The sequence below is a fragment of the Falco naumanni genome, chromosome 3 (genome assembly GCF_017639655.2).
Source record: "Falco naumanni isolate bFalNau1 chromosome 3, bFalNau1.pat, whole genome shotgun sequence".
NCBI classification, from domain to species: Eukaryota; Metazoa; Chordata; class Aves; order Falconiformes; family Falconidae; genus Falco; species Falco naumanni.
In genome coordinates this window covers 51,621,639-51,647,363 of record NC_054056.1, presented here as the reverse complement: position 1 = coordinate 51,647,363, position 25,725 = coordinate 51,621,639, and the positions used below count along the sequence as shown (strand labels likewise).

General features: G+C 46.6%; 1 protein-coding gene across 4 annotated transcripts in view; it reads right to left on the bottom strand.

The window, feature by feature from the left end:
- RIPOR2 (RHO family interacting cell polarization regulator 2) overlaps nt 1-10,892 on the bottom strand; it is a 72,975-nt gene extending 62,083 nt beyond the window's left edge. The window contains exon 1 of one of the 4 annotated variants that reach the window (XM_040588818.1): nt 10,730-10,892. In XM_040588818.1, coding sequence (XP_040444752.1) covers nt 10,730-10,790 — 61 coding nt within the window. In that variant the 5' untranslated portion in view covers nt 10,791-10,892. The remainder of the gene's footprint in view (nt 1-10,729) is intronic. The other 3 variants (XM_040588816.1, XM_040588819.1, XM_040588820.1) reach the window with 3 other exon arrangements.
- Between the last annotated feature and the right edge of the window lie 14,833 nt (nt 10,893-25,725).

Below are 25,725 nucleotides of genomic sequence, written 5' to 3'. Positions count from 1 at the left end.
GTTGGGAGGACCCAGGGCTCTGGCTTGCCTTGCTGTGCCCTACAGCAGCAGCATAGAGGTGGTCTCCATCTTCCTCCTGCTCAGCGTGTCCCACAGGTCACAGCAAGAAGGGGAGGAGCTGCAGGGATGAAAAGCATGGTCTGGGGAAAATGATGGTCAGGTAGGAGAAGGGTGCAAAGGCTGGGGTGGAGGGAAAGGAGCAAATAATGCCAGAAAAAATTCAAAATCAAGTGCCATGTATGAACCCTGCAGTGCTGCACACCTGTATTCCTGCATGTTCCTAACATGGCAGTTTCATAATAGAAATCCAGGGCAAGGCCTCTGGGGCAAAGGCTCCAAGCAATTTCCATCCTCAGTTGCACTAGTATAAAACCAGATCTGCCCTGAAATCATTTCAGAGGGACAGCAGCATGGATGACCCAGCTGGGTCCTCAGTGCAGCCAGCGCCCCGAGCTGACCACACTCCTCTTTCCTTCTCCTGGGCCACAGTTCTGTACAGAGGATTGTAGCTTTGAGAAATTGCTTTCGTTCCCTTCCTGCCTCCAAGACACCACCGTGGCCCTCTTTTCCTCATCAGTGCCTATTTCTGTGGCTTAAATATAGCAAATATAAAACAAGTGCAGCGCACATGAAATGCCATTCGGGGGAGTGCAATGAACACGCTGCCTCTGTAACATAATGAGCCCCAAGTGCATCTGCCAAACATTTGGACTGAGATTCCAAAGGGGGGGAGCATCCACAGCACTGAGAAGATTGTGACCAAACCCTCAGGCCAGTACCCCTAAGCATCTTTTGCATCTTTTGAGGGGATACAGCTTGCTTGTTGGTCCAGCCTGCCTTCACCTGGAGGTGTTTAACCACTCACCGAAGCAGTTTCCTCTGGTGAAGGTGTAGAGCAGCTTTTCATGCCACATCACTGGGGGCTCTGGAGCGGATTCGAATTAAAAAATCACAAGTAATATGTAACTTGAGGCAAACAAATAGCATTTCTTTAGGGGCATGGTCTGGCTTTGTGGCTGAGGTTAAATAACACCAGATAAACCACGCCAGTTTTTGAACATCTGACCCTGGGTACTATTTTCAGAGCAGTGATTTTTGAAGTGATTAATGACAACAGCTTGGCACTAATCTGTGGCTGGTGTTGCTGATTAAGCTAACTCTTACTTGGCTCACAACAGGCATCAGGAATAGAATAGGCAGGAAGCTCCCCAGAGCGACAGAAGAGGCAAAGCAGATCAGGACCTCCCGAGCTGCCTGCTTTTCCACGGAAAATTTTAAAAAAGCTATAGCCATCCAACTCCAGAGCTGAGCTCAGCAGTGCTGGAGGGCTTTACTCCTCCTGTGGCTCCATTTTGCTTTGAGAATATTTCTATATGGACCCTTTTCAACATTCCCACCCTGCTCAATAAAAAGAGTGCCTTGCTTGTTCAATGCATGCTAGCATGGCTAGTGTGGCACTGTGTGAATGTGTTTGTAGGAGGACCTCAGAGATAGTATCTAGCTTCAAATCTATCCACATTTGTAAAACCTCTCCTTTCTCCAAGGTGCTCAAGAGAAGGAAATCTGTTAGTTCAGTGTAAAGTTGTAACCCAATCCTTCAGTCCTGATGTAACCCAGCCTCCCCAAATAATTCAATCTATAAATCAGATTATCCAGATGCCACCCCAGAACACAGGGGGTCCCTAGAGGAAGCGGGCTGCGCTCGCTCTGCTCTTTCCATCACCACCACTAAGAAACTGCAGTGACCTCTGGTCTGCTGGTGGTGTTTGAGACAGAAAAAGATCTCATTTGCTTGGCGCTACCTCTGTTAGCTCCATGACACTACCTGCGCTCTGTCCTATCTTTTTCTCTTTCCTTCTCAAGTGAGAGAAAGCAGTGAGCAGGACTCCAAAACTTACAAGGAGTTCTTGGTTGGCAAACTGCGCTTCTACACAGTCACAACCATCCTGCTAAAATGAACATGGTGCCTTGTAGGTCGCATCCATGCTCACAGCAGAGCTCTTCCACTGCCCTGAGCTACCACGAAGTAAGAAGGATGCAAGTGAAGCTCCATTTATGCCATGGAGCCTGAATGTTGGCCAGCCTTGTTACCCACTGGCACCTTAATCACAAACTTTAGAGAGCTGTAAGGCAAAGATGTAAGATTTTATAAGCTCATCTCCAAGAGGGTTCTGCAGGAGTCCTTGAAAGCTTAGTGTCTATGGTAGTGGCGATATATTCACAGGGCCTTTAGCCATCCCATCGAGTCCCTCAGAGAGGCTGGCCCTCCCTTTTCTGCCACAGGTGGCTCTGACACCCCTCCAGGGAAGCTCTCAGATTGTTGCTTGCTCGCCACTGCCATTCCGGAGCCAAACCGTAGATTCACAGCTCAGGCAGCCCAGGGGGCTTTCCACTCCAGTATCGCATGGCTTGGAGGGAGGATCAGTTGCACAAAAGCTCCTCCCTGCAGGTGACTTCCCTTGGGCCAGGCACGGGACTGGCAGGAAGGCAGGGCTGGCCCCAGGAGCAGCCTGGCATGATGAAAGGGGAGGCCCTACAAGCCCTTGTGTGTGTCGCTACGCACACCTCAGATGGCTCTGTCTGAGTTTTTGGGCAAGTTTTGGGTTTTGCTTCCCAGGGAAGTCATTTTACCTGGGGTTATAGGCTTGACTATTTGTGGGGCCGGGATGTTTGTAGCATCTTTTCTTCTCTGTGGGATGGATCATTATTAATTTCAGGCAGGCTCACACAATGCCATGACATAGGCAGTAAAGACCAGGTGGTGTCCTGGCATGGGTCTGGTGAGTGGTGTTGCAGGAGCAACCTGGGCACTGAGCTCCCCCACTGTGATGTATCAGGGCAGTACCAAGTGTAGGCAGTTTTCCCAGTGGGGCACAGCTAAAAGCACCGCTGTGCGTGTGGGAACCTAACTCAGGCCTGTGTGGGCAGTACCTTGGCTACCGAGTCCTGTCCAGAGGCAAAGTGCAAGCAGAGTATCGCTTTAATGGTACGTGGTTGCTGCAGGGCTTCCTAGCTGGGACCTGCAATCACAAAGATGAGGCTACCTGGCTCCTGCAGTGAGTCTGCCTCCTGTCACCCTGCCTGGGGACCGGCCACCCCTACGGACTTGCATCCTGAGCATGGGCAGCAGCCACGCTTTGTGCCCGCTGCTGCCAGCCTAGCAGCAGGGGCCTGCCACGGGCAGGGAAACAGCCAGGGTCTTCCAGCAGTGATGGATCCCCATTTCCATCCTCTGAATTGGCACCAGGAGGGACACACACCCCCCTCTCTCTCTCTTTCTCTCCTGTGAGGCGAACTTAAGGTAACCAGCTTTAGAACTTAGGACCCAAAATGTCTGAGAATGTTGGTAAAGAGGTGCTTCAAACTGCCCCAGTTTTAATGCGGATGGATTTATCCCTGCCATTTGTTCAGGCGGGGGCTGGGTCACAGTAGGATTTTCCCTAAAATCCCATTTTATTTTCTCACTCTCTGTGGCTTCCTTTATTTCCACCTCACTTCTTGTTTTTCCATCTTTTTACCAACTATTTGAACTCTAGGCATCATTTCCAAGCTCCAGGTCTCTGAACTTTCCAGTTCCCAGACTGCCTACAATTAAACCAGAGTAAGTCAATGCCAGCCTCTGTAAGTTATGCAGCGTTAAGCCTACTGTGCTCAGGATTTCCATAGCGGTTTTGCTTCACCTGTTTTCCAGTTGCCAAAGACACAGGAATATCAGTGGCTCTTCACAGCGTGAATATTTCCCTGCACACTCCCCACCCGATCTTTTTTGGGGTGTGCAAATGCACACACATGCACCACCCCCACCCCCCCTTGGCAGAAGGTCTGTAGGTTGAGCTGTGAATTTCAGCAGTGAGGAAGGATTTCTTAGGTGGCAGCCACATCAGGACCCCTCTTCAAAACATTTCCCTGCTTTTAGATGCCAGATCAAGACAACATTGTTTAAAATTCTCTGGGGCCTAAGAGCATCCGTCACCCCCCAAGCAATGCTGCGTTATAGGAGAAATCCTACCATCGGGAAGTCACCCCACCATCAACGTTTTAGTGCCTCTGTGACATTGTCCAGTGCTTGACTACTCTCCCCTCTCTAATTCATGTTCTCAGACTGTTTTCACTCCTTGCCTTTTAACTCTGAACTTCCTGACCTGGTTGTTTTGTCACTGTCACACCCTTGGGACGCCAACCACAGGGCTTTGGTTTTAGCATCCAGGCAGGCGGAAGCTCATTTCAGAGGCGGCTGAGCTGTGCCTCGAATTGTTAAAGGGGTGAAGTTGTTTATGCCACCAGCTCATGCTAGCCAAGCCACATTTATTTTGTGACTTTAGTGATGGGACTGGGTAACAAGAAGTTTATGTTTCACGGAGCTTTGAAAAGTGCTATCTAAAAACAGGAGGGGGGAAATGGGTGAAAAGGAAACAATTTTGCTTCACCCTTTGGTGCGACACTTGTTTTGCAAGCTTAGAACGTGGCCCAAGCACACCTAATCAGTGGTTTCTGTCTGGCTTGTACATACCTTCCTCTTTTCTCTGAGGGCTGGTTAAATGCCACTTGTTTATTTGACCTGTTTTTTCCCTTCACTGTTGTTATTATTAGTGATCTAGAAATACTGTCAACAAACATGAACCAAACAAGTTGCCTTCAAGACATGGGGAAGGAAACAGCAAAAAGATCAAAGATCTTTAATTAAAAAATAGGGAGACAACAAAGCATAAAGCTTCTGTCATTTCAATCTTTTTTCATTTGGGGCTTCATTCTGCTTCAGCTACGGAGTGTGATGCCCGTTAAAAATAGCCCTCCAGCTGCCCAGGACAGCTGGACGCACTAGAGGTGGAGCATTGCTGGTGGGTCGGTGTGGGGGTGCCCGGGGTGGGGATGGGTTGCTCACACAGACTCGTCTGACCACAAAAAGCTCTCTCACCCATCTGCATAGCTCTGCATCTGTCCATGGACAACAACCAAAGAGGCGCAGCTGCAAGCAGCAGGTGAGTGAAAGATTTAGCATAAACAGGAATAAGCAAAAATGCTCCATGAGAGAGCACCCTCTTTTCCACACCATCCTTGTCCTGCATGTTAAGTAGGCCTGCCCATGCTCTTGGAGAAAGGTGCTGCACTTAGTTTATAGGCCAAACATTTCTTACTACGATCTATCTGGTTGAAGCAGCCACTGTTGCCTTGGTGATGAAGTGATGGGACTTCTCTTCCTCCGGCTGCAGTGGGTATGGCATACGTGTTCACTGTCTCTAGGAACACGAGAAAAGCCAAAAGGACAGGTAGGGCTGGTGGCACTTGTAAATGTTTCCAGGACAATGCTCCATAGTCTCCCATGTCCTATCTCAGCCTTCTTAGTTATTAGGCACTCATATGCTGGAAAAAGTAGACGTGTCGAACTCTGTTTGGGGTGAAAACACAGGAAAAATGGTATCTCTAGACGTCTGAGATAGACATCCATTGGAATGCCGTACTGACATGTACACATAAATATCTTTAGAAGACATAAATTGCTTAAACTTGCACCAGTTTGATGCGATCGGTGGGGCAGGGATATACCTGAGCTGGCTCTCCCCAGAGAGGGGCTGGCAGTGGTGGGTGAGTGGCTGGCCAGCTGCAGCATGGAAAGCAGCCTGGTCCAGTGGGTCACAGGTAAGCTGTGATACTGGTCACCCCGCGTGACTTTTAGACAAGTCAGTGCAGCTGTGTGTCTGCGGAAAGCATAGTGTCTTGTATTGCTTTAGGGGAAGAGAAAAGTTGCTTAACCCAAATTGTTGCTGAATAAAGAGCATGTCTCAACTTTAAGCTAACATCCAAACCTGTATCCTCATTTTTTTCTAACATCAGAAGCAATGTTACAATACACCAGGCGGAGCACATAACCATGAACAGCAGCTACCTTTCATTTCAGCTAAGCCTCAAATCTGATCCTAAACCCCAGAGCGAAAACTCTTTTCTCCCTTAAAAAGGGCAGGCAGGCTTTACAAGGATGTAAAGGCATCTGGTACGTTTTTGAAGCATACCTTAAAACTTTGATGCAGTTACTGTTCTGCTGGGAGCCTTGGTGGGTGGCAGTGCTGGAGTGTGTCTGTGTGCCGTAGCAGCGCGGCAGTTCTGTGCAAGGAGAGGGCCCTGGGACTCTGACACCGTGCAGTGCGCTGCCTGAAGTGGGGCTCTGGTCTACTGAACCAGAGGATGCACTCACTTACTGAACAGCATGAAAAAAGACATCTTTGCTTTTTTTTCCCCATACTTTGGGAACACGGATGGGATTTTGTGTTGGTTCTGGCCTGAGAGGCAGGTCATGGTTACGGCAGGTACAACCAGAGGGCACATACAGGGGCTGGGAAGTGGAGATGCGAGGACAGGTTGGTGTGGAGCAGCTGTGTGAAAAGATCTGCAATAAATCACAGCCTAATTTCTATTTCTCCTGTGCATTCTCGGTTTGGATATGTTGATCACTACTAACAAAATGCCTGGACTCATATGCTTGACATGTTTACTGAGTGCTTGCAAACTCTGTGCATGGATGTATCTGTATTCATCTAGGAGCTCCTGCTGTGCCAAGCCCCCAGCTCCAGTCAGAGGCTGTGCTGGAGTGGTGGCACCGTGCCTCTGTGTGAGCACTCAGCTCTCCTCCCAGGGGAAACCAGGATCTGCCAAGAGAGCTGACTTGTGTCCAAATTTCCCTGCCTCCCTGTGGCTGGGAGCCACAGGAGCCCTCCTGGCTCCTCAGCTTAGACAGACCCAAGGAAAACCCACACCTGTTTGGCTGCAGTGATGAGGGGAAGCCTTGCACTAGTGGAAGCGATTTCTTTTTAATGAAATATAACTTCAGAATCTCAGGCACTTAGAGTCACTAAAAATGAAAAAGCGTTTTCCCCAAAGTAGGTGTTTTCACCTAACAAAGGTGTAAAACTAACTGAAGTCACTTGCCTTGAATTAGCATAATGAGTAAGGCTTTAAAAGAAATGAAACCTACCACTGCCTGTACTTTCAAGAGGGTAAGGCAGTTCCTTCTCGAAACTTTTGCATACTGCACCTGTGCCCTGTTAAACAAAGGCCACGTTGCAGAGGACAGGGAGTTGCACCTCACTGAATCTACGCAAAGTCATTGGCAAAGTCTCTTGAGTCTTTGAGGGAGATAGCACAATGTAAGTGCAAGGTTATTATTAGAAAAGAAGAAAATTATCTAACAGATATTCTTTCAGGATGAACATATTTCAATTTCTCGAATACCTATTGCCAGAGTCAGCCTAATCTTTTGTGAAGATATATATAGTATACTGTGTCACACCCAGCTCTGTGACTTGGGATTTCAATATACAATAAGGAAAACCAATGCTATTGGAGCATAAGAGGATGAAAATGGTGAAGTTATCAATGATGCTGCAGAAAATACAGAAGTTTTGGACAAATGTTTTTGTTTGCATGTGGGAAAATATCAGTGCCAGCTTACTGTCTATATAAATGAGAAAGTATTTCCCCCTTTGTTAAAATATTCCCCTCTTTTCCCAAAGAAGAATTTTAAAATACAGCTTTGGAAAGAGTTATCCCAGGGACTCTTTGCTGATTTTTCGAGAAACATGAAACACCAGAGGATTTCCAGAGAGTGATGAGTTCATGTTGTGTCACTAGCAATGTGATAGCCTGGCAGTGGTCCTGGCCTCATTATGGAATAGCTGGTGTAGGAGTCATACAAGCAAAATTAAAGATGGAGTACAATCAGTGGCACTTGTTAGGGTTTTAGAGAAAATAGTTGTATTGATAGTGTACTTGGACTTTTGTAAGAAATATTACTTGGTACTACATGAGATCTTGACCAAGAACCTTGAACTGGAGTAGATCAATATGAGATGTGCTGAATGCATCCAAAAGAAAGACAGATGTAACCCAGCTGAGGAATCATCAGGGATGCCAGTTTCTAGTGAGGACCTGCACAGGCTGGTCTTCTCTCTATGGGGGACTTTATGTCCCCACGGGACTCTACGTCAGTGACTTGCAAGGGAACTTTAAACAGTGACTGACCAAATATGCAGATGGCACAATGTCTGGGGAAGTGGTAAATTGCTCCAAGAACAGGCTACTTGAAAAAGTAAGCTGATTCATCTGGGTTTAGAATGGGCATAGCTGGGAGCAAAAGATATAAGCCATAATTATGCAATAGTATTGACTCTGTCCTGAGAAATTTTGATGCTGAGAGACTTGAAGATTATAGAGGAAAATCTGATGAAGAGGAGACTCTCATGTGATGCTGGGACCCAAAAAGGACTCAGGCGGTCCTTATATATACTAACCGATCCTTGAACTGATCCTGATATTTTTACATATATATACATATATTTATAAAGTATGAGTAAACAGGTCGTGTAACTTCTGGACTTCTCCCTGATGTAACCCTTTTGGAGTGGTGGGCTCTATGTTTGTGTCCATGACTCCAGAGGACTGGTCCCAAGAATCATGAAAATGCTTAAAAGATTAAAACTCACACTTTATAAAGAAACAGTCGTTGATAACAGTCAGCTTGGCGAAGAGTAAGAGCTACAGTCCGCAGATAGCTCTATGAGACATTTATACATACAAGCACCAGTGAGTTCTTTGTTCACCTGGACAAGAGGGCAACAAACTCCAAAGCCCCAGACAAATCAACACTAGAAGAAATAAGATGTAGCTACCTTTAACTGTGACAGTAGTTAAGCATTGGGACAAATTGAAAAGGTGGGTGGGAGATTTGCTTTCCAAATCAAGCTGGATGTGGAAAATTAAAAAAAAAAAAAAATCAGCCCATGCCCTAAGAGCTGTGGTCTGTGCTGAGCTGGGAGTTCAGCACCGGACAAACGCCTCCATCTGGCCTGAAAATCTGCAGCTGAGTTTTGGCTGGCACTGAGGTCTGTGCAGCGTGAGGGGGGCCGGGGGTGCCCTGTGACTGGCACCGCTCCCCTTGCTCGCACCCACCCCACCCGAGCAGCGCGCTGGCTCCTCCAGGGTCAGCGGTGCTCCAGGAATAGCAGCCGAAAAGTTAATGTTTCCCTGCTAACCCGTTCAAGAGAGAGGAGAGGGGGCTGAAGGGGAGGGCTAGCACTGTGTCGGTGCTCTTTGGGCTTTCCAGCTGGCAGGTCTGGGAGCCAACAGACACTCTGGTCGAGGGAGCAGCTGGGGTAGGTTTGTTCCCAGTTACACACAGTTGACTTGAAGATGTTGTCACCACCTCACAGGCTCATAGGATAACTCAGGTGGGAAGGGACCTCAGGAGGTCATCTAGTCCAACCTCCTGCTCCAAGCAGGGTCATGGAGAAGTTTCTAAAATGTTCCTGCCTTTGAAAAGCCAGCTTCTTCTAGCTGTTGCTGGATCAGCCCTGCCAGAAACAACTTAGCTGAGAGGCTGGAAAGGATTGCTTAAGCACTGTATCTTTCCCTTCAGACAACACAATATAAATGTCGAATAACCTGCACGCATTCCTCTCCTTCCCACCTACGTTTCTGATTAAGAACATAGGCTAGAGGTTTCAGAAACAGCAGTGAAGCCTAAATCCCACTGGTTATTCAGAGTACTTGGAAATGTCCATATCAAGTTGAAGCACCTGCTGGTTATCCTGGGAAGCATCATCCACCTGTGTGAGGGCAGGATGCAGGGAGCACAACAGGGTACTTTCAATGCCAGTTAATTTGCCCAGTGGCATCAGGTCTTCCCTGGACTACCAGGATTTTTTCCTGAATGCAAATGCTCTGACCTCTCTTTTCTGCAAATCCATTGCCATGTGAGCCTAAACTGGCACACAGGGCGAGGAGTGGGGGCACTTATACGTGAGAAATGTATTTGGGCACAGACAGTACATCACTGAAACTGCTTTCTTTTTTATGTTGATGCCTTTCAGTGGGGCTCAGATAACTTGATTTGGCACTATTCACTGCTAAGTTTTCCATACCAACCGCAGCTGAGCTTTGTTTAAATGAGGTTTGCTGAAGCTGTGCTGAAAGTGAGTTTAAAGGTTCACAGTCTTTGGAGCAGATCCAGGCAGCTCTTTGTGCCTTCAACTCCCTTGGAAACTGTGGAGGGCTGGGGGCCGGGAGAAGATTTGCATGAGCAAGTTCTCCCCCTGGCCCCTGCTTGAGTGCAAGGGGGAGCAGCAAGCAGCGGCAGAAATTAGACACCATGAGACAGATTATTGCTTCTCCTCTGGGTCCTCTTACCTGCATCTCTGCTATTTTGACCTGGTAGCACTTGGTATACATGTAAACGGTGGCACAGGATGCAAGCAGCAAGGAATCAAGCTCTGGCAGAAGCATTTTTAGGGATAAAAAACTATGGCACCAGCTTTGTGCCCTGGGTTGTGGCAGTTGGAGAGGAGAAGGCTAATTTTTTTCAGCTAATTTAATTGCCTTTAGCCTCTGTAAAGAGCCCCGACTACTGTAACAGCAGCTGCACCTGCAGTGTTGAATGCCCAGCACACTACTTTCTTTAGCGCGGCCACTGCAGAAAGCACACTTGGTGTCCCCGCAGCTTTCTTCTTCTGCAGTAACCTCCTTGCTGAGGAAGCAAGCTGCTGAACCAGTGTGAAAGTTATTTTCATTGTATGTGGGTGCTTTTGTTCTCTATTCTCTTAGGAGAAAAAGAAAGTCTAGTAACCCTGTGACCTTGGAGCCCATAGGCATCTTCAGATTTACCCAGGAAATACCACCCAAGCTAGAAACGGGTCTCTAGTCAGAGTGGGAGAGGGATTAGCTTAATAAAAGATGACTTTACCTTCCCCAAAGGCATCATCTTCTTCTCCAGGCGCAGTCATATCTTCTTGGGCATGCTGCATTGTGGCGAGGATGCAGCTCGGGGAGCAGCCAGAGCCGAGTGCTTGAACTGGTTCCTACGCTACAGCTTGACTACTGCCTTGCACCGGTTTCCTAAACATTTTGGTGGCAACAGCTTCCGCATCTGCACTTACGAAAATAGTCTCATTCATACGAATAACGCTTCTTGTTTTTACAGGCAGCCTTTGAGATGGGTTTTGTGGTGGGGCGTCCTTACTGCTGAGAGAGAAGTAGATTTTGAGAGCAGAGGCAGGCAGGACGGGCTCAAAACCAGGCTGCCCTGTGCTGGGAATGCCACAGTGGAGCACAGCCCTGCCAGCCCGGGGTGTAGGGGCTTTGCATATGAATGTGAATCCTTTCTGGTGGCAGAGGTAGAGCTGGGGAGCAACTCGCCCTGCTCAGTCTGCAGAGCAGCTTGCTTTCACCCCAGGGAGAGTTTGACCAGAGTAGCCCCCCCAGGCTCTCTCAGTGCCACATATTCACAGGATTTAATTTTTTATTTAGCATGGCAGTGGCGACAGTGCGTTCTTACCCACTCTGGAGTGGCCCACAGCAGGGGACACGTGGACAAGCTGGAAAGCCACAGGTGACCGTATAGACAGATGCACTAGCAGGGACACAATTCTTGCTGTTAGACTTTCCCAAATCACTGTCTTCAGTGCATTATCACACCTAAGGACCTTCTTGATGGTCAAGTGAACAACAGAAGAACATCAAAGTAAAACTTCCTGTTATTTGAGCATCTCTGTCACTACTAATTCTGCTTCATGCTGGCCCATTCAGTTGCTGTGTTTCCTGGATTTTATAAAGCAAGTTGACTCCTTCCTGCCAGGTCTCTCAATTTATAAGAAGACCTTGCCTACAAATTAACTTACTCTAAACTTGCACGAAAATACGTTTGGGCTTCAGGTGGTATCTGAGCCTTGCATAGCCCTGCTGACTTCATCAGACCACTCAGGGATATTCGTGTGCACGTGTGTGCACATCCAGCTGTGGGACCTAACACCGGTAGTCCCTCAGAACTCTGCTAGCAGAACTTAGTGTGTAATGGCAGTAAACCTGTACTGGGTTTTGATTACTCAGTCTAGTAGTTGCATGTGTCACCACACCCTAGAAAGCAAGACTCCCAGCACAGCAGTGGCGTTTGATAGAGCTTCTGGTAGATGAGTCACAACCAGATAAAATGAGCTCATATCTAATTATTATGTGTTTTTTTTAAAAAAAAGATCTAGCAGTGGGTTTCTGCAGGGCTGAAAATGGAGACAGCTGGCCCCCTAGGCAGTGAACTAGTCTAGATGGAGAAGACAAAGAGAAGATGGGCAGGATCATTTGGAGTGCCTGACCTAATCCCATCCCAGGCATGTTCATTAGCTCCTGTAGCAAATCCTGTGGCAGCATCTTGGTCATCATAGGAAGGTGAAAATCCCCTTCCCAGCTCAAGCACCGCCTTCCCCTGGATTCAGGGTAAGGTGCCTCCCGGTCCCTGGAAAGTGGCACTGCGTCCTGCAGAGCTCGTGCCTCTCCCTTGCTGTCACATTGAGCATCTCAGCTACACAACCTGGGGGCTGCTGCCTTGCCAGGGCTGGGAAGCTGTGTTTTCCTAGGTGGACGTGGCTGAAATCAAGAGCCTCTTAGGACTGCTTTTTGATGGGACAGTATGACTTGACTGCCTGGTTGTTTCTCTGCCACAGCAGCAAGACTCCTGGAGGAGCTCCGTTCCCAGGAGGCCCTCTCGTGCTTTGCTTTAAAGTTACAATTGTTTAAATCCCTGTGGAGTAAAGACTACACTTTGGCTCAATGGGTAAGAAAGCAGACTTGTTTCTGGCCCCACTGGACAGGTTTGCAGACGTCCCTTCATCTTTCTAGACTTCCCCCCCTCACACTTTTTCCTGCCTTGCTTATTTGAAGTGATTTCTTCAGGCAAGAACCGTCTCTGATTAGGTGGTAGCTACACCCTATTGTGTTCAATGGGAGCATCCCTCTTCCTCTGTAAGACCCTCTTGCCATGGTGATGAGTAGATGAAGACAGTGATAAAAAGAGAAAAATCCTATTATGGTGTGATGAGGGGAAACAGGGCAGAAGAGAGGATCGGTGAGAAAAAGGAGAGAGGTGTGAGAAGAGGAATAACAAGGTGGAGATATGAAAGCTGCAGAGGAAAAGCATCGATCTGGAAGGAGGGGGTGCTGATGCAGGGAGGACTGCAGCTCTGCAGGCGCTGCCACCCAGGGTCAGAGCTGGAAACCACTAAGCTTGCAGAGCCTGGTGGAGCCAGTGTGTGAGAAGATTGCCAGGGTGAGGGAAAGGAGAAGTGCTGAAGGAAGGGCAGTCACAGGGTGTACCTTGCCTTAAAACTTCCCAGCAAGAGCTGCTCCTGGCAGTGGGCAGCTGCTGCCGTATCCGTTTCCCTGAAGCAGCAGGTGGTGGATGGGAGAAATCTTGAGCCCCTGTAAAGACAATGGCTAAACTGCCCCAGCATGCTGTGGAGCACGTCAGTCTCTGAGGACCAGTGTGGACCAGAAGAGGCTTTGCTGTTCCTGCTGAGGAGGAATTTTGGGCTTGATTCAAATAGGTTGCAAGATGATCAGTACTACACATACAGAATGACTCAAAACAGACAGACAGCCTAGCAGGGAGAAACCTGGAGAAAATACCCTGCAACAGCAATGCTCTCTTTCCTGAGTTGTCCTACAGTTGGAACTCATTTGTAAATCGGGCATGGGAAGTTTTAGCCATTTACCGCTTCCTTCAGAAACACGAAGGAGCAAGCCACGCTGTCCTGGTTATTGTGGCAGCTCCCTTTTGTACTGCATTTCCCTGGGACTTAAAGTTATTTCCTTACCCACTGTTTTCAGTCAGCCTCTCCGGATGCCTGTTACCTTGACAGCCCTTTTTTCTTTTATTTTGGGGAATTAAAAGGCATCAAAAGCCGTCCTCTCTCCCGAAAACAACTGTCACCAGAATGAACACACCAGTCGGTCTGGTGATGAATGGTAATGACTCAGCCTCCATTGCAGACACACAAAGAGGAGTCGCTTTGATTCGTTCCTGTTTGCCACATCGTCCCTTGATGGCAGCCTCACCTACATTGCTTGCAGCATGCACGTTCCTAGAGAAACCTGTCCCCCAGGGGCGGGTGGGGCTCTTTCCCTCCAGGCAGGACAAGTTAACAGACCAAAGCAGCCCACTTCCCACGGATTCCCAGGCCCCCCTTCCCCCTGCTCCATCTTTGCATTTGGAGCAGCATAATTTTGCCCTGCCAGTTTGCATGCCCGTGTCTTTGCTGTTTACTGATCTCAACCATCCAGCCTAACAAAGTGGCTTCCTCTCTGCTCTATTTTATAGCATCTCAGCTTTTTTTTTTTTTTCCCCCTCTGTACCTACTTTTATCTCATTCTTGTTGAGCTGTTCCAAAACACAGTAACTTTTCTTTCCACCTGTTGGCTAATGAAGCCCCACTCCACACCAAAAAAACCCACACCCAAATCAATTTTACAGTCACTGTGAAAAAGACACGTGTGTTTTTCATGTAACCATATCTGATGCTGCTCTCAGAAAAAGCCACCACCCATCCTTTAAGAACATGTCAACAAAAGTGGGGGAGACTAGGGAAATGTCAAAAACAAGGGTAGATCAAGCAAAATGAGGCAGCTTTTATAACAACTTTAAATCACCCCAACCTTACTCTTCTTCCACTGCAACTTACTTTATTAGAATTTCTGACCCAGGGGAAAAATCAAGTGTTCTGATGCTTTATCTTCATATACAGGACTAAAAGCCAAGACATAATGAAAAAATGTAAAAAATTGTGCTATTTAGCAGTGTTGGATGGGGTTGTTTTAATTCATCCCTACCTTAAGTTACCAACACCTCCACAAGCAGCAGGGGAGGCGAGCTGGCCATTTTCTGCCCTGCTATGCAGATGCAGAAGGGAGGGGTCTTAAACAGCTTCTGCCCTATTCATTTCTCCTCTGGCTCCAGCACAAGGAGGATTTCCAAGATACAGAAAGTTGTGTGTCAGAGGGTTAGTTAGTGCCCTGCTTTTTTCTGAGGCTATTTTGGGGCTGAAGACTGAATTTGGAGGGATAACCCCCATGGAAAACAAGGAGGAAAAAAAAGAGATAAAGGAAGGGCAGATGACTGAGGTGGAGACAGTATGAAGAAGGAAGTAGGAAAACGTGATTGACACCTTTATTTGTTACTGGTCAGTTTGGGAAAGGAGTATTCACATGGATTTAGAGTACTTGTAAAAGTTTTGCTCTGGATATTGCTGCAGTTTCAGTTCTCTTGGTAATCATCCTCCTCAGAAACCTGAGTTCCAATAACTTGTCTAGTTGTTAACTCATTTGCAAGTTACAGGGACTCCAGGGACTTAGATAGTTTAGGCAGCCTGTGTCAGTGACTGATTGAGCTTAGTATAATTTTTCTCTTTTTTTATTCTTCTTCTTCTTTTTTTTTTTTTTTTTTTTTTTTTTTTTTTAATAGGGATTCTAAATTCCAGAGAAATCTTGGGAGGAATTCTCCTTCTTTACTGTCCAAGAGGAGAGCAAGCAGGCCAGGATGGTAGTAGACATGACTCACTCCACACAGCTTCACAGATCTTAGGAGCCCTGTGCCCAAATCTTTGTGAGGCTATAAAATACACGCTGTGTATTTTGGAGAGCTGAAAAAAGGGCATGCTCCAGGAACCGTTCCCCCAGCAGAGAGGACAGTGGCTCCCAAGGACCCCTGTACACTGCGTTAGCCGGTGGAGATGAGCTGTGTCTGAGCTGGCCTCTGGGCAAGCTGCACTCTTGTGCCAGGGAAGTCATAGTGCCAGTCTGGGACGTAGCTCAACACACTTGAGCTATGCAAAAGCTGTGGTGACTGAAGAGCTACCGGCTGGGTCCCCTAGCCCAGCTGGTGTCCATGTCCATCTTGGACACCTTGGTTTGGGGGCTGGGGGGGAGCTCTGCACACAGCCTTGTACTCAGTGCCCCAGCAGACACGCACATTGCAGTGAGCAGGAATCGTGACACACGTGTTATTGCTGCCCTGCTGTCTCCCTTCGTGTTCCCTGCCGTGTCGTGAGCTGTGACTCCATCACGTAGATGAGTTGCATGTGTATCCATTCAGGCATGTTACTGCAATCCACAGCTCCTAGATCATCCCACCAGGCCCATCAAAAGTGATTTTGGCTTTCTTCTTTCTCTAAGAGAGACATTATTCATTCCAGTATCACTTGGCCTATGAAAGTAAATCATTAACTTCTTACAGAAAAATAACTATTTCATTTTGAAGGGAGGAAGGAAACCATCCTAGATGAAACCCCACAGAATGAATATAATCTTGAAAATTCCGCTTAGTAAGTAGCTCCTAGTGGTTCATTATCAAAGGAGGACAAAAAGGTCAAGTGTGATTTCGCAGAGCTCAGCCTTGGATCTAGTATTATTCAATATATCCCTTAATTTCCTAGATGACAGAATGGATATGATCACACTCATTACAACTGCAGATGCCAGTTTGCCCAGAATTATATGTTCACTGGAGGACAGAATCAAAATTCAAGCTAATGTTGACAAATTGGAGAAGTGGTCTGGAAAAAATTAAATGCAAGAGAGCAAGCTGTGAAGTAATATGCTCAAGAAAAAATAATCAACCTCATAAATGCAGGGTGAGGAATGGCTGCTAAAGTACCATGTTTTCAGAAAGGGGGCTGGAGGCAACTAAATGGGGTTCAGCAATAACAGCTGAAAACAGCAAACAGCTTGCCATCAGGTGTGATCAAAAGCAGAGACACCACGTAATTTTGTCACTGTGGTTGGAGTTAGAAACGTCTCAGCCAAGGCAGGACACAGCTTTCGGGGATCAGTTCAAGGAGGACAGAGACTGGTGACAGCCCGGAGGGGAGCGACCAGACTGCTCAGAGGGCTAGAAAACAGGAATTTAAAGAAAAGATAGGAGAAGCTGGAACCACTTCATTTGAGGGAGAGAAGATGAATAGAGGAGATAAGAGCAGTCCTCAAACCCTCTTTTCCGCCTTCGTGGTGCACAAGGAGTCATCAATTTAGACTGCAGAATGGAGGAAGCAAATTAGGTAGCAAACTAGTAGAAGCTAGGAAGAAACAAGTTAGGAAAAAACCCACCTTTCCAGCAGTCAAGACAGGAAGCAGCAAAAACAAGTGCTTGGGTGAGTCAGTGTTGAGTGAATCAGAGTGCTGCTTTAGCTTTCAAAGCATCTGTAAAGCTTTTGAAGAACAGAGTAGACAAGTAGCTATTGGGAATAATAAAAGAATAGTTGATTCTGCCTTAGGGAAGGGCAGTGGGAGTAGGGGATCTCTTGAGGACAGGCTCAATGCCATTTTGCTAGAGCAGCTATTGAGTAATGCTGGATTTCTACTTGTTAGATTTATTTCCTGGTGACACTTATCTGAGTGTTAAGTTGTCCCACTGCTTGAGGGGTCCAGCACATTCCAGTGGCTCTTGGCTGGGATGGGAATATCTTTGCTGTTTCAACTAATTTAAGAATCCCTACTGTCTTTCTCCTTCTGTAACAGATTTCCATGTTTGGTTGCTTTTGCCTTCATTCTTTCTTCCTAGTTATTTTCACACCTATTCCTCTGTGATCCAGTGAGGTCACTGTCATCAGCAAAGAATAGATGATAGATTTTTCATCCTTTGATGATTAAATGCCATGGGTTTCTCTCAGAAGTATTTCAGATTGTTTCCATAAATTGTTAAAGCAAAGCAGTCTGCGTACCATAATAACATGCAAACTAGCTGGTATTATGCCCTGCATAACCGACAAATATGCTCAGTCCTGCTAAGCATTATGTCTAAAACCTTATGTCTTACTGAAGCTTACATAGCAATTATATACTGTTTTTACTGACTTGAACAAACTCTGAGATTGATCAAAGAGGTCTACATGATATGCTAATGCCTATGCCAAAGCCACAAGACTTTCCCAATTTTCTCTACCATAGCATTTGTTAATCAAACATTTTTTCCCCAAAAGTAATTTTATTGGGTGTTGGAGGAAATAAAGGGAAGAAATTCATGTCATTGTCCAGGAAAGTATATTGCGTGTTGATTCACAGCAATATTTCAGTAATATTTCCATAAAGATACATGTTTCCTTTCTTTTCCTTTAGGTAGAGTATTAGAAATGGAATGAAAGCCCTGGGTCATTTATTTTAGACTCCCAGGTCATGCTGTCAAACAAACGGTTCCTGTAGATGAATGTCTCGCCTTCACATTAAATTAATTCTGCTTGTAGACTATTCAGGTTTGGAGCCTTTACCGCTCTTCATTGTGTACAATGTGTTTCCAGTTTCTCCAGCTGCTGGAAGGAGTTCATGAGTTGGCCTTTTCCCCTAGTCTTCTCTGCTTCTTCTAGTTCCAACCAGCACAGTGTTCGATCTGCTGCTGTGAGATGGTTCTTGACAGTACCGACCCCAGGCATTTCGCAAGACAACGTGGGGGGTTTTCTCTGCCAAAGGAATTTTGGAAGACACTCTCCCATATTCCCGCAAACTGTGGGTAAGACGGACAGCTTCAGTTGTGAGATGGCTCAGACCCTGCCTCAGGCAGCTGGAAAAGAAGCATGTGTGCATTTCTCTAAGGCAGTCTGACTTAGCCGCTTCCATCACCAGGACACGGCCAAGTCTCAGAATTTCCCCCTTGCCCACAACGCATTCTTTTCATCAGTCCCTAAAATGCTAAAAGTTACTGTTTAACATTATTCTGTGGCTCTCTTGCAGAGCACCGCTTAGCAGGGGCTGGTGGATATAAGGAATTGCTGCTGCAAATAATGTTCCAGGCAGAAGTATGAAATTCAGGCCATGCCTTTGTTTCCAAACTGTGTTACAGAGAAGGTTCAGACACCACAGGTCCTCACTGGCAGGGTTTTCTCTGCCAGACTGTATTTGCAAGAGATGGAACAACCCTAAATCTTGAACCTCCTGTGTTTTGTAGGAAGGCATCACATCAGTCTAGCTCACACAGGTAACTGCACAGCTGGTGTGCCACCAGCTTCACCACAGGCTGGAGACACTAGTGAGGTGGTTTGGTTTCTAGCCCAGTCTGCTTTCTGTGAAACCTTTGCTGATACTGGTCCTGCCTGAGGTGCTCTCTCTCTCCCCCAGGCCATGCGTCACTCACACGTGTTGCCAAGGTCCCAGGGAATCCGAACATTTAAACCCAAATTTAGGGGCAATGCCAACACTCAAGCTTTTGATCCTTCCCCAGTTGCTTATTACAACCCATGCACTACAGGTGACCATGGCACAGTTAGAGTGGGGTTGTATTAAAACCAGAGCATCTTGGGTTTAGAAAAACAAAGAGTTGGCTCCAAAGGCTGGAAAAGCTCTTTTATATAGCCTATTTTGCATGTGACAGCAGAGGAGAACCTTTTTGTTAAGGACAAAACTGATGTTGAGATGTGTCTATTCTGTTCTGGCTTTCAGGCAGCTTGTTGAGAACTTTTGCTGAAAAAAATCTCCCCGCTTTCTACTTGCAACCTCCTGGTACATCAGTGCCACTCTGGGATCGAGTTCTCCGAATAATTGCAACAGCAGGATTTACTTCTCCTTTTTCTGAAGCCCTAGAATGAAAGCATAGCTGAGAACGGAACTTGTGGTAAAGGAAATCTCACTGCAAGGGATCCCCACCCTGCTTGCCTTCCTCCTTGAGCAAGAGGTACAGGGCATGCGCAGGGGCTGGATGTGCGTGGGGCTGGTAATAGCTCTCCTAGAGGTATTGCTTCATATTTACTCCTACAAAGTAGGGCAGAAAAGAGGGGGTTTTAATTATTTTGGGGGTTTAGCACAGTGTCTCACTTTTTGTTGAAAGTATTAGCATCTCAGAAACAGTGTAATGACCACAGCAGACCTATTTGGCCTTTGTGGTTTTGGTTGCTTTTAACTGAAGAACAACACTTCTCTCTCCCCTGCAAAGTAAAGAGTCAAAAGAAGGGATTTGGATTTGGGGCTCATCAAGACAAAGAAGTGAAAGCTACATCCATATCTTCCAAGAAGAAATTCTGGCAGCTGGGTGGGCAAACTGTGATATTCGTACAGTCTCTTAGAATGAGGAAATCTCTGCAAACATTTACATGCACCTGCAATTCCCTACCCCACAAAGGTAGTTCAAGGTGGGAAGTAAAGACTGGGGGTTCCACCTTCAAATGATGGATGTATCTAAACTGGCTGCTGTTGACCGTTGTATCCTGAAAAAATTTCACTCATAAAATGTACCTAAAGCCTTCCACTGACTGTACATGGTGAGGATTTTGGTTCCCTCCTGCTCCATTGCTGCATTAATACTTAGCTGGCTCACGGAAAGATCACCACCCACTGCATCCAGTGTTTCTTCAGCAGCCTTGATTTTGTTAATCAGCCCTCCTTTCATCCTGGCCTTTTTTTTTGCTGAGAGTGCTACTTCAGAGAGGGCTGTACAACACAGAAAAGTAAAAATAGCAACAAGAATTTCAGCAAAATGTGACACTCTATGCAATTACTTTTTTTCCTGTTTGCATCTCCTGAATTTTCTTTTCTAGCAAATTTAACTCTTGTGTAGAGACCACACACACCCCATATTGAGGCTAGTGAGAGGCTTTCCTGAACAGTGATAGATCATGGATTTAGCTTCTCAAAGTAAACAAAAAATGCTTCAGTCTGAAGTATGAGTGTTAATGAGTTTTAGTATTTTACACAACAGGCAATTCAGAAATAATATTAATGGCTGATAGAAAAAAAACGTAAGCTGGCCAAAGGAAAACCAGAAACAAACTAGTGTATCCCCATGGGCAGATTCTTTGTTCTAGTACAGAATGGTGCTGTAGTTGATCTAACAGCCTCAGTACAAGCTTCGTTATTGCAGAAGAGACAAGAAACTGGTGACAGCAAAGCAGTCACCTACAGTGAGCAACAAAGCAGCTATTGTGGAAGACAGACCGGCGTGCCCTACTTCATGCTCTCTGCATGGAGAGTGTTACAGCCTGTGAAAAATCTTTAAGGTTGGGCTGGGGGAAGAGTATATTTTATCTCAGTTTGGCTTCATGCCAGTATCACCCGGTTCTGGAGACAGGCAGATGCTGCCGCTTGGGGAGAGGGGCACGGAGGGAAGAGCCCATGCGAGGGCTGGCTTCGTGGGCAGCAGTGGACACTGCCTAGCATGCAGCAGCTCACCTTTGCTGACACTGCAGTGCAAGGCAGAGCTCCGAGGAGAGCCTCTCCCCACCTTTTGCTGGGTCACTGCCCCCTGCCACAGCACCCTGCCCTCCCACCAGACTGCGGCTGGTGAGGAACCGGGATGGTACCCCTCCTCCCTGCTCCTCTACAGAGGCTGGCCAGGTTGGGATAAAATATCAAAGTGAAAAGAAAAAACATTAAGGTTTTTTTTTTTTTCATCATGCATCTTAGCAACAGCACCTACACAAAAATCTAAGTATAAGATCTTTTACCCCCCACCTTTCCAAGCAATTAGCATGCTGAAATAGAGGCAAGAAACAGGATGGCGATGTCAAAACTGACATGTAGGAAGGCTGTTTCCTTTTCGCAAGGGCTTCACCGTGTGGACCAAGCTCGCTGAGAACAGTTTCTGAACCTTTCTCCTCCCCATGGAGAACTGCCTCCACAGCAGCTTTGGTACCTCTCCAAAACTGCCTGCTTTTGGTGACTGGCGCTCTCCTGGTAGTTGACGCCCAGAAGGTCTCACATTTTCAAAGTAAGAAAACCCCAACCCCCATGGACTGATCTCCAGTGAAACTAGGTTGCTCAAAAACATTGGAGAGAGGTGGAGATGTAAGGCTGCCTGTTTAAGGTAGATAGACTGTCTCTTGGAGCAGAGCAGAGCAGAAAGGCAGCTGGTGACATATTCAGTGCAGAGCTGGCTCTGTCTAAGCCTTCTTCCGTCAGCCAGGTTTTAAATTAATCTCAATCTGGTCTCTGAATGTTGCTGGCAAGTTTTCTGATAAATTTAAGACTCAGAAGAAGCTAAAGAAAGATATTAGGCAGACAAATTTATGTTAGGGTTTCCAGGTGTGGCCAGTGGGGTGCCCGGTAAGCTGTGAAACTGGAGGCTGCTGTGGGAAGCATGGGGTGACCTCCTCATGCGCCACACGCCTCCTGTGTGCAGGGTCAGCAGGCAAAGGCCCCCAGCTGAAACACAGCCAGGCCTGTCTAGCTGGCCATGAACCAAACCTGGTTACTCTTGTGAGCTGATATTCAGGTCTTGCATCTTGAATAAAGAATTCAGTAGTTCCAAGCTCTTCGCTTTTATTGTGTTTTCCTTCCTAAGAGCAAATTATATATTTTTTTCCTCTTAGAATCCAAGCAATGTGATTTCCATCAAAAAAGTTTGCTGTTCCAGCTGATGGATGGAGCAGACAAGGTGAGGCATCACCATGTGGGGAGAATGCCATTGGGGGCAGCAGGGAAGCTGGAGGTGGGAAGGAAACACTTGTGAGCCTCCTCATGCTGGGGCATAGGAAACTGAAATCTTCATAGAGTTTTCCTCTTCATCTTTTCATGCTTATTGAGATTTTCCCTCTGAGTGCCTTGTCTGACTAACAGTCTAACTCCTTTTCTCTCCTTGCTCCACCCATCCAAACGTCTCTTCCCAGAGTGCCCACTTGTCCCTGCGCTGACTCTGGGGACTGGTGATCAGTTAAAGCAGGGCAAACGGTCTTGTCTTGAAGGTTTTAATGAAATGCCCTCTAGTCCCCACTTACTTCAGCAGTTAGGTCAGCAATCCATCACTGCTGTGCTTGCAGACCTAGCTCTGTAAGTGTGCCTGAATAAGGTTGTTTGCGTTTTCAAGGCCAAAACTAAACTTTTGAGGCAGGCAATAAGCCTGCAATTAAGCCTTTAGAGTAGACTGCATTCTGGAAGATGCAATAACTTGTGGAATGAATCACCAAATTTGAAGTTGCTAGATTTCTTTTTTTCCATAGTGGTCAAGGTTAAGTATAAGAAGAAAGTAACTCAGTGTAGGAGGATCATAAAACATGTTAATGGTGTAACAGCTACAGAAGGACTGAACCAGCTCTGTGAGTTTGTGGGTTTTACTTTCTTAATCGCTTTTCTCTCTCTTAGGAGCTACCAGAACAGCAATACATTGAACTTTTAGCCCATGCTTTCCTGTTCCTTCACCTCAATCTCACCCTCAACCACAACCAAGTGACTCCACCTGGCCCAAGTGGGCTTGAGCAACCCTTGCTTGCTCAAGCCCTCTTTCCTGAGAACAGGGAAGGCAGGGCAAAGCTGTGCTGCGCAGGACAGCCACCAGCTTTCAGACTTGACTGCAGATTAGCTCTCACCCCTCCATGGCTTGCTCCACAGCCCAATGAGTGGAGCAAAACTATCTGAGACAGAGATGCGTGTTCCTCAGTAGCTGGCCCGTGGTGGTGGAGAGGACTACTACAAGACCTGCTGAGCTTCCTTGACCCAGTTGCCAGCCCAAAGTGCCCTTCATCAGCTGACCTTTCCTAACACATGCACAGCAATATAAGAACATGCATTAAGAAGCCCCTTACAAGCCAGAAGTAAACACATCACCAAAACACTCCACTGCACATGCTTGTCCCTTTGGGGAGAGGAAAGGAGAGTTACGAGCTATAGCAGGTGCCAGTCACACTGCCTGCCATGCCCCTGGAAGGCTACACTTCTTGTGGGCATGAGCCCAGCTGTGAACCTCAGCAGAAAATGGAATACCACTCCTTGCAGGCTTTCACGGTGCTCACTTAACCTGGATTTGAGGAAAGTCCTTTGAGCAAAGTGCTTTGTGTAAGAGTAGCAGCCGATCCTGAACATCAGGGTTATCTCCTGTTTCATAGCCAATGCTCAGAAGGTCTGGTAACGGGCATATTAGCACTGTGGACATCATTACGTCCTAAACTACTTGCAGGAAAGGCATCACAAAGCAGAGCTGGGCACTTCTCTTGCCTGAGCTGTGTTTAAGATGATGCCTTCTGTGCTCCAAAACAGAGAGGTTCCCAAGAGCCCGTAAATATATTATAAAGCAGAAGAATGCTCAATAATTAATTTTCAGCAAGAAGAAGATTTTATTTCAACCAGAATGACATAAAAAGCCTTTTGACTTCTTCACAGTCTGTAAGTGAAAAGCTGAGATGATTTGATCCAAAGGCTCCAGCCAATAGGATGTGATCCCCATGCAGTGACGTCCTGACTAAATTTGGGAGCAAATGCAATTTTCTGTGCTATTTCTCAGTAATAGAAGTACAGACTCCACCAAGCAGCAGATCCCTTTTCAGTCCTCTCCTCTTGTTTTGCGATTAGAAATGGTCTTCCGAAGTGGCAGAATTACAGCAGCCCAGAGCATGATCCCACTTATTTCTACCAGCCGTGAACTCTTTACTCATTTTTGGTGTCACTCCCAACCCACATACAGCCAAATGGTAATTGGGAAATTGAGTATTTAAAGTGTATTAAAGCAGATGGGTTGATATATTATAATGTTGCTACTTTACATGTGTTGTGAACAGCTAAACAATTCCTTTGATGAATTACCAAAATACAAGTAGAAGCTCATAAAGGACTCAGTCTTGGGACAAATAACTCAGCTAACTCCAGCTGGGGAAAAATAATTCTTTTCACGAGTACTTTGGGTGGCAGACGGCAGTGAGGCAGCTATGCTTGTGTTAGGAGGATGCCTGTATGGCACAGCTGGTTTAAGAGAAGAACCAGCAAAAGAGGAGAGATTTGCTGAAGACACCAAAACCTTCATGAATAAGGAACGTGCTACAGAGTGAGTTACTGTGAGCACTTTTATGCATACAAAGGATTCTGACTGAATGACTTACAAACCACCCGTACTAAATTTTACTCTTCATTTATTGCCTTTATCAATTTCACTGCTCAAACCCCAGCAGCAGGTAGATGACTAACCTGTAGTGGTTTTCTTTGGCAGCTTGGTTTTATAATACTTCCACTCTGTTACTTGTTTGTCATCCCTGGCAAACCCCGCTGAGGCAGTAGCTCAGCGGCAGGCTGACAGGGACATCCCACAGGACATCCCTTCCTGGCACAGGTGGTACTTCCCTGCACCGCACTGCTTCAGCTCTGCCTCACCGGACCCCGTCAGCAGGGTGTTCAAGGGGCAGAGCCACTTGTCACCTAAGGGGCCGAGGAGAGGCAAAAGAAAGCTGCAATGGCTGTGTAGCCCCCAGGCCACTGCCTAAAAATACCAATAAAAGCCAGGAGCACTGGCTACCAGTGCCACTGTCGTGCTTAAAGCCAGGAAGACTTCATGTGGGGCTGGTATCCCCTCACCAGTTTATCCAGAGGGTGCGGAAATGAGAGACGTGGAGGTTCTCCTTTGCTGAGAAAGCTGTAATCAAAATGTAGTAACAAAGGCCTAACTACCACGTGACTGATGGCCAGCAGCTGCCTCGCAGCAAGGGCTGAAGTGGCTGAGGGAACAGGGTGAACTCGTACCCAGCACCCAGCGAATCCACCGGCAGCGCCCGGAGCCAAGCAGCAGCCAAGATGCTCCTGCAGTACTGGCTGGGTCTCACTCCTGCTGTTTCTGTGACAGTTCTAATAGCTTTTTTCCATGTTGCTAATAGCCTGGTGATGGTTCTGGTGGGAAAAAGCCATCTCTATTTCATACCAGCCTTCTGTGAATTTTTATGGCAGCTGTTTTAGAACTCATATCAGTGAGTTTCCTCAGATTTCCCCAGTCTGAAATGCTATGCGTTCCTGTAATAAGGATGCCACTCATAGCTAGGAGGCATTTTTCGTACATTATTTATTCATTATGCTATGTGATGAATGTGGGAGGTGTTATGAATCCATGGTAAGAGATCTGGAGGTAGACTCATTTGCTTCTAGTACTATGTTATTAAAAAGAAACCCTCTGCTTACGTAGGCAATGAAGGTATTGAATTTCTCTTATCACCAAGATGGTGAAAAACTAGATTTCTTTCATTTCCTTCA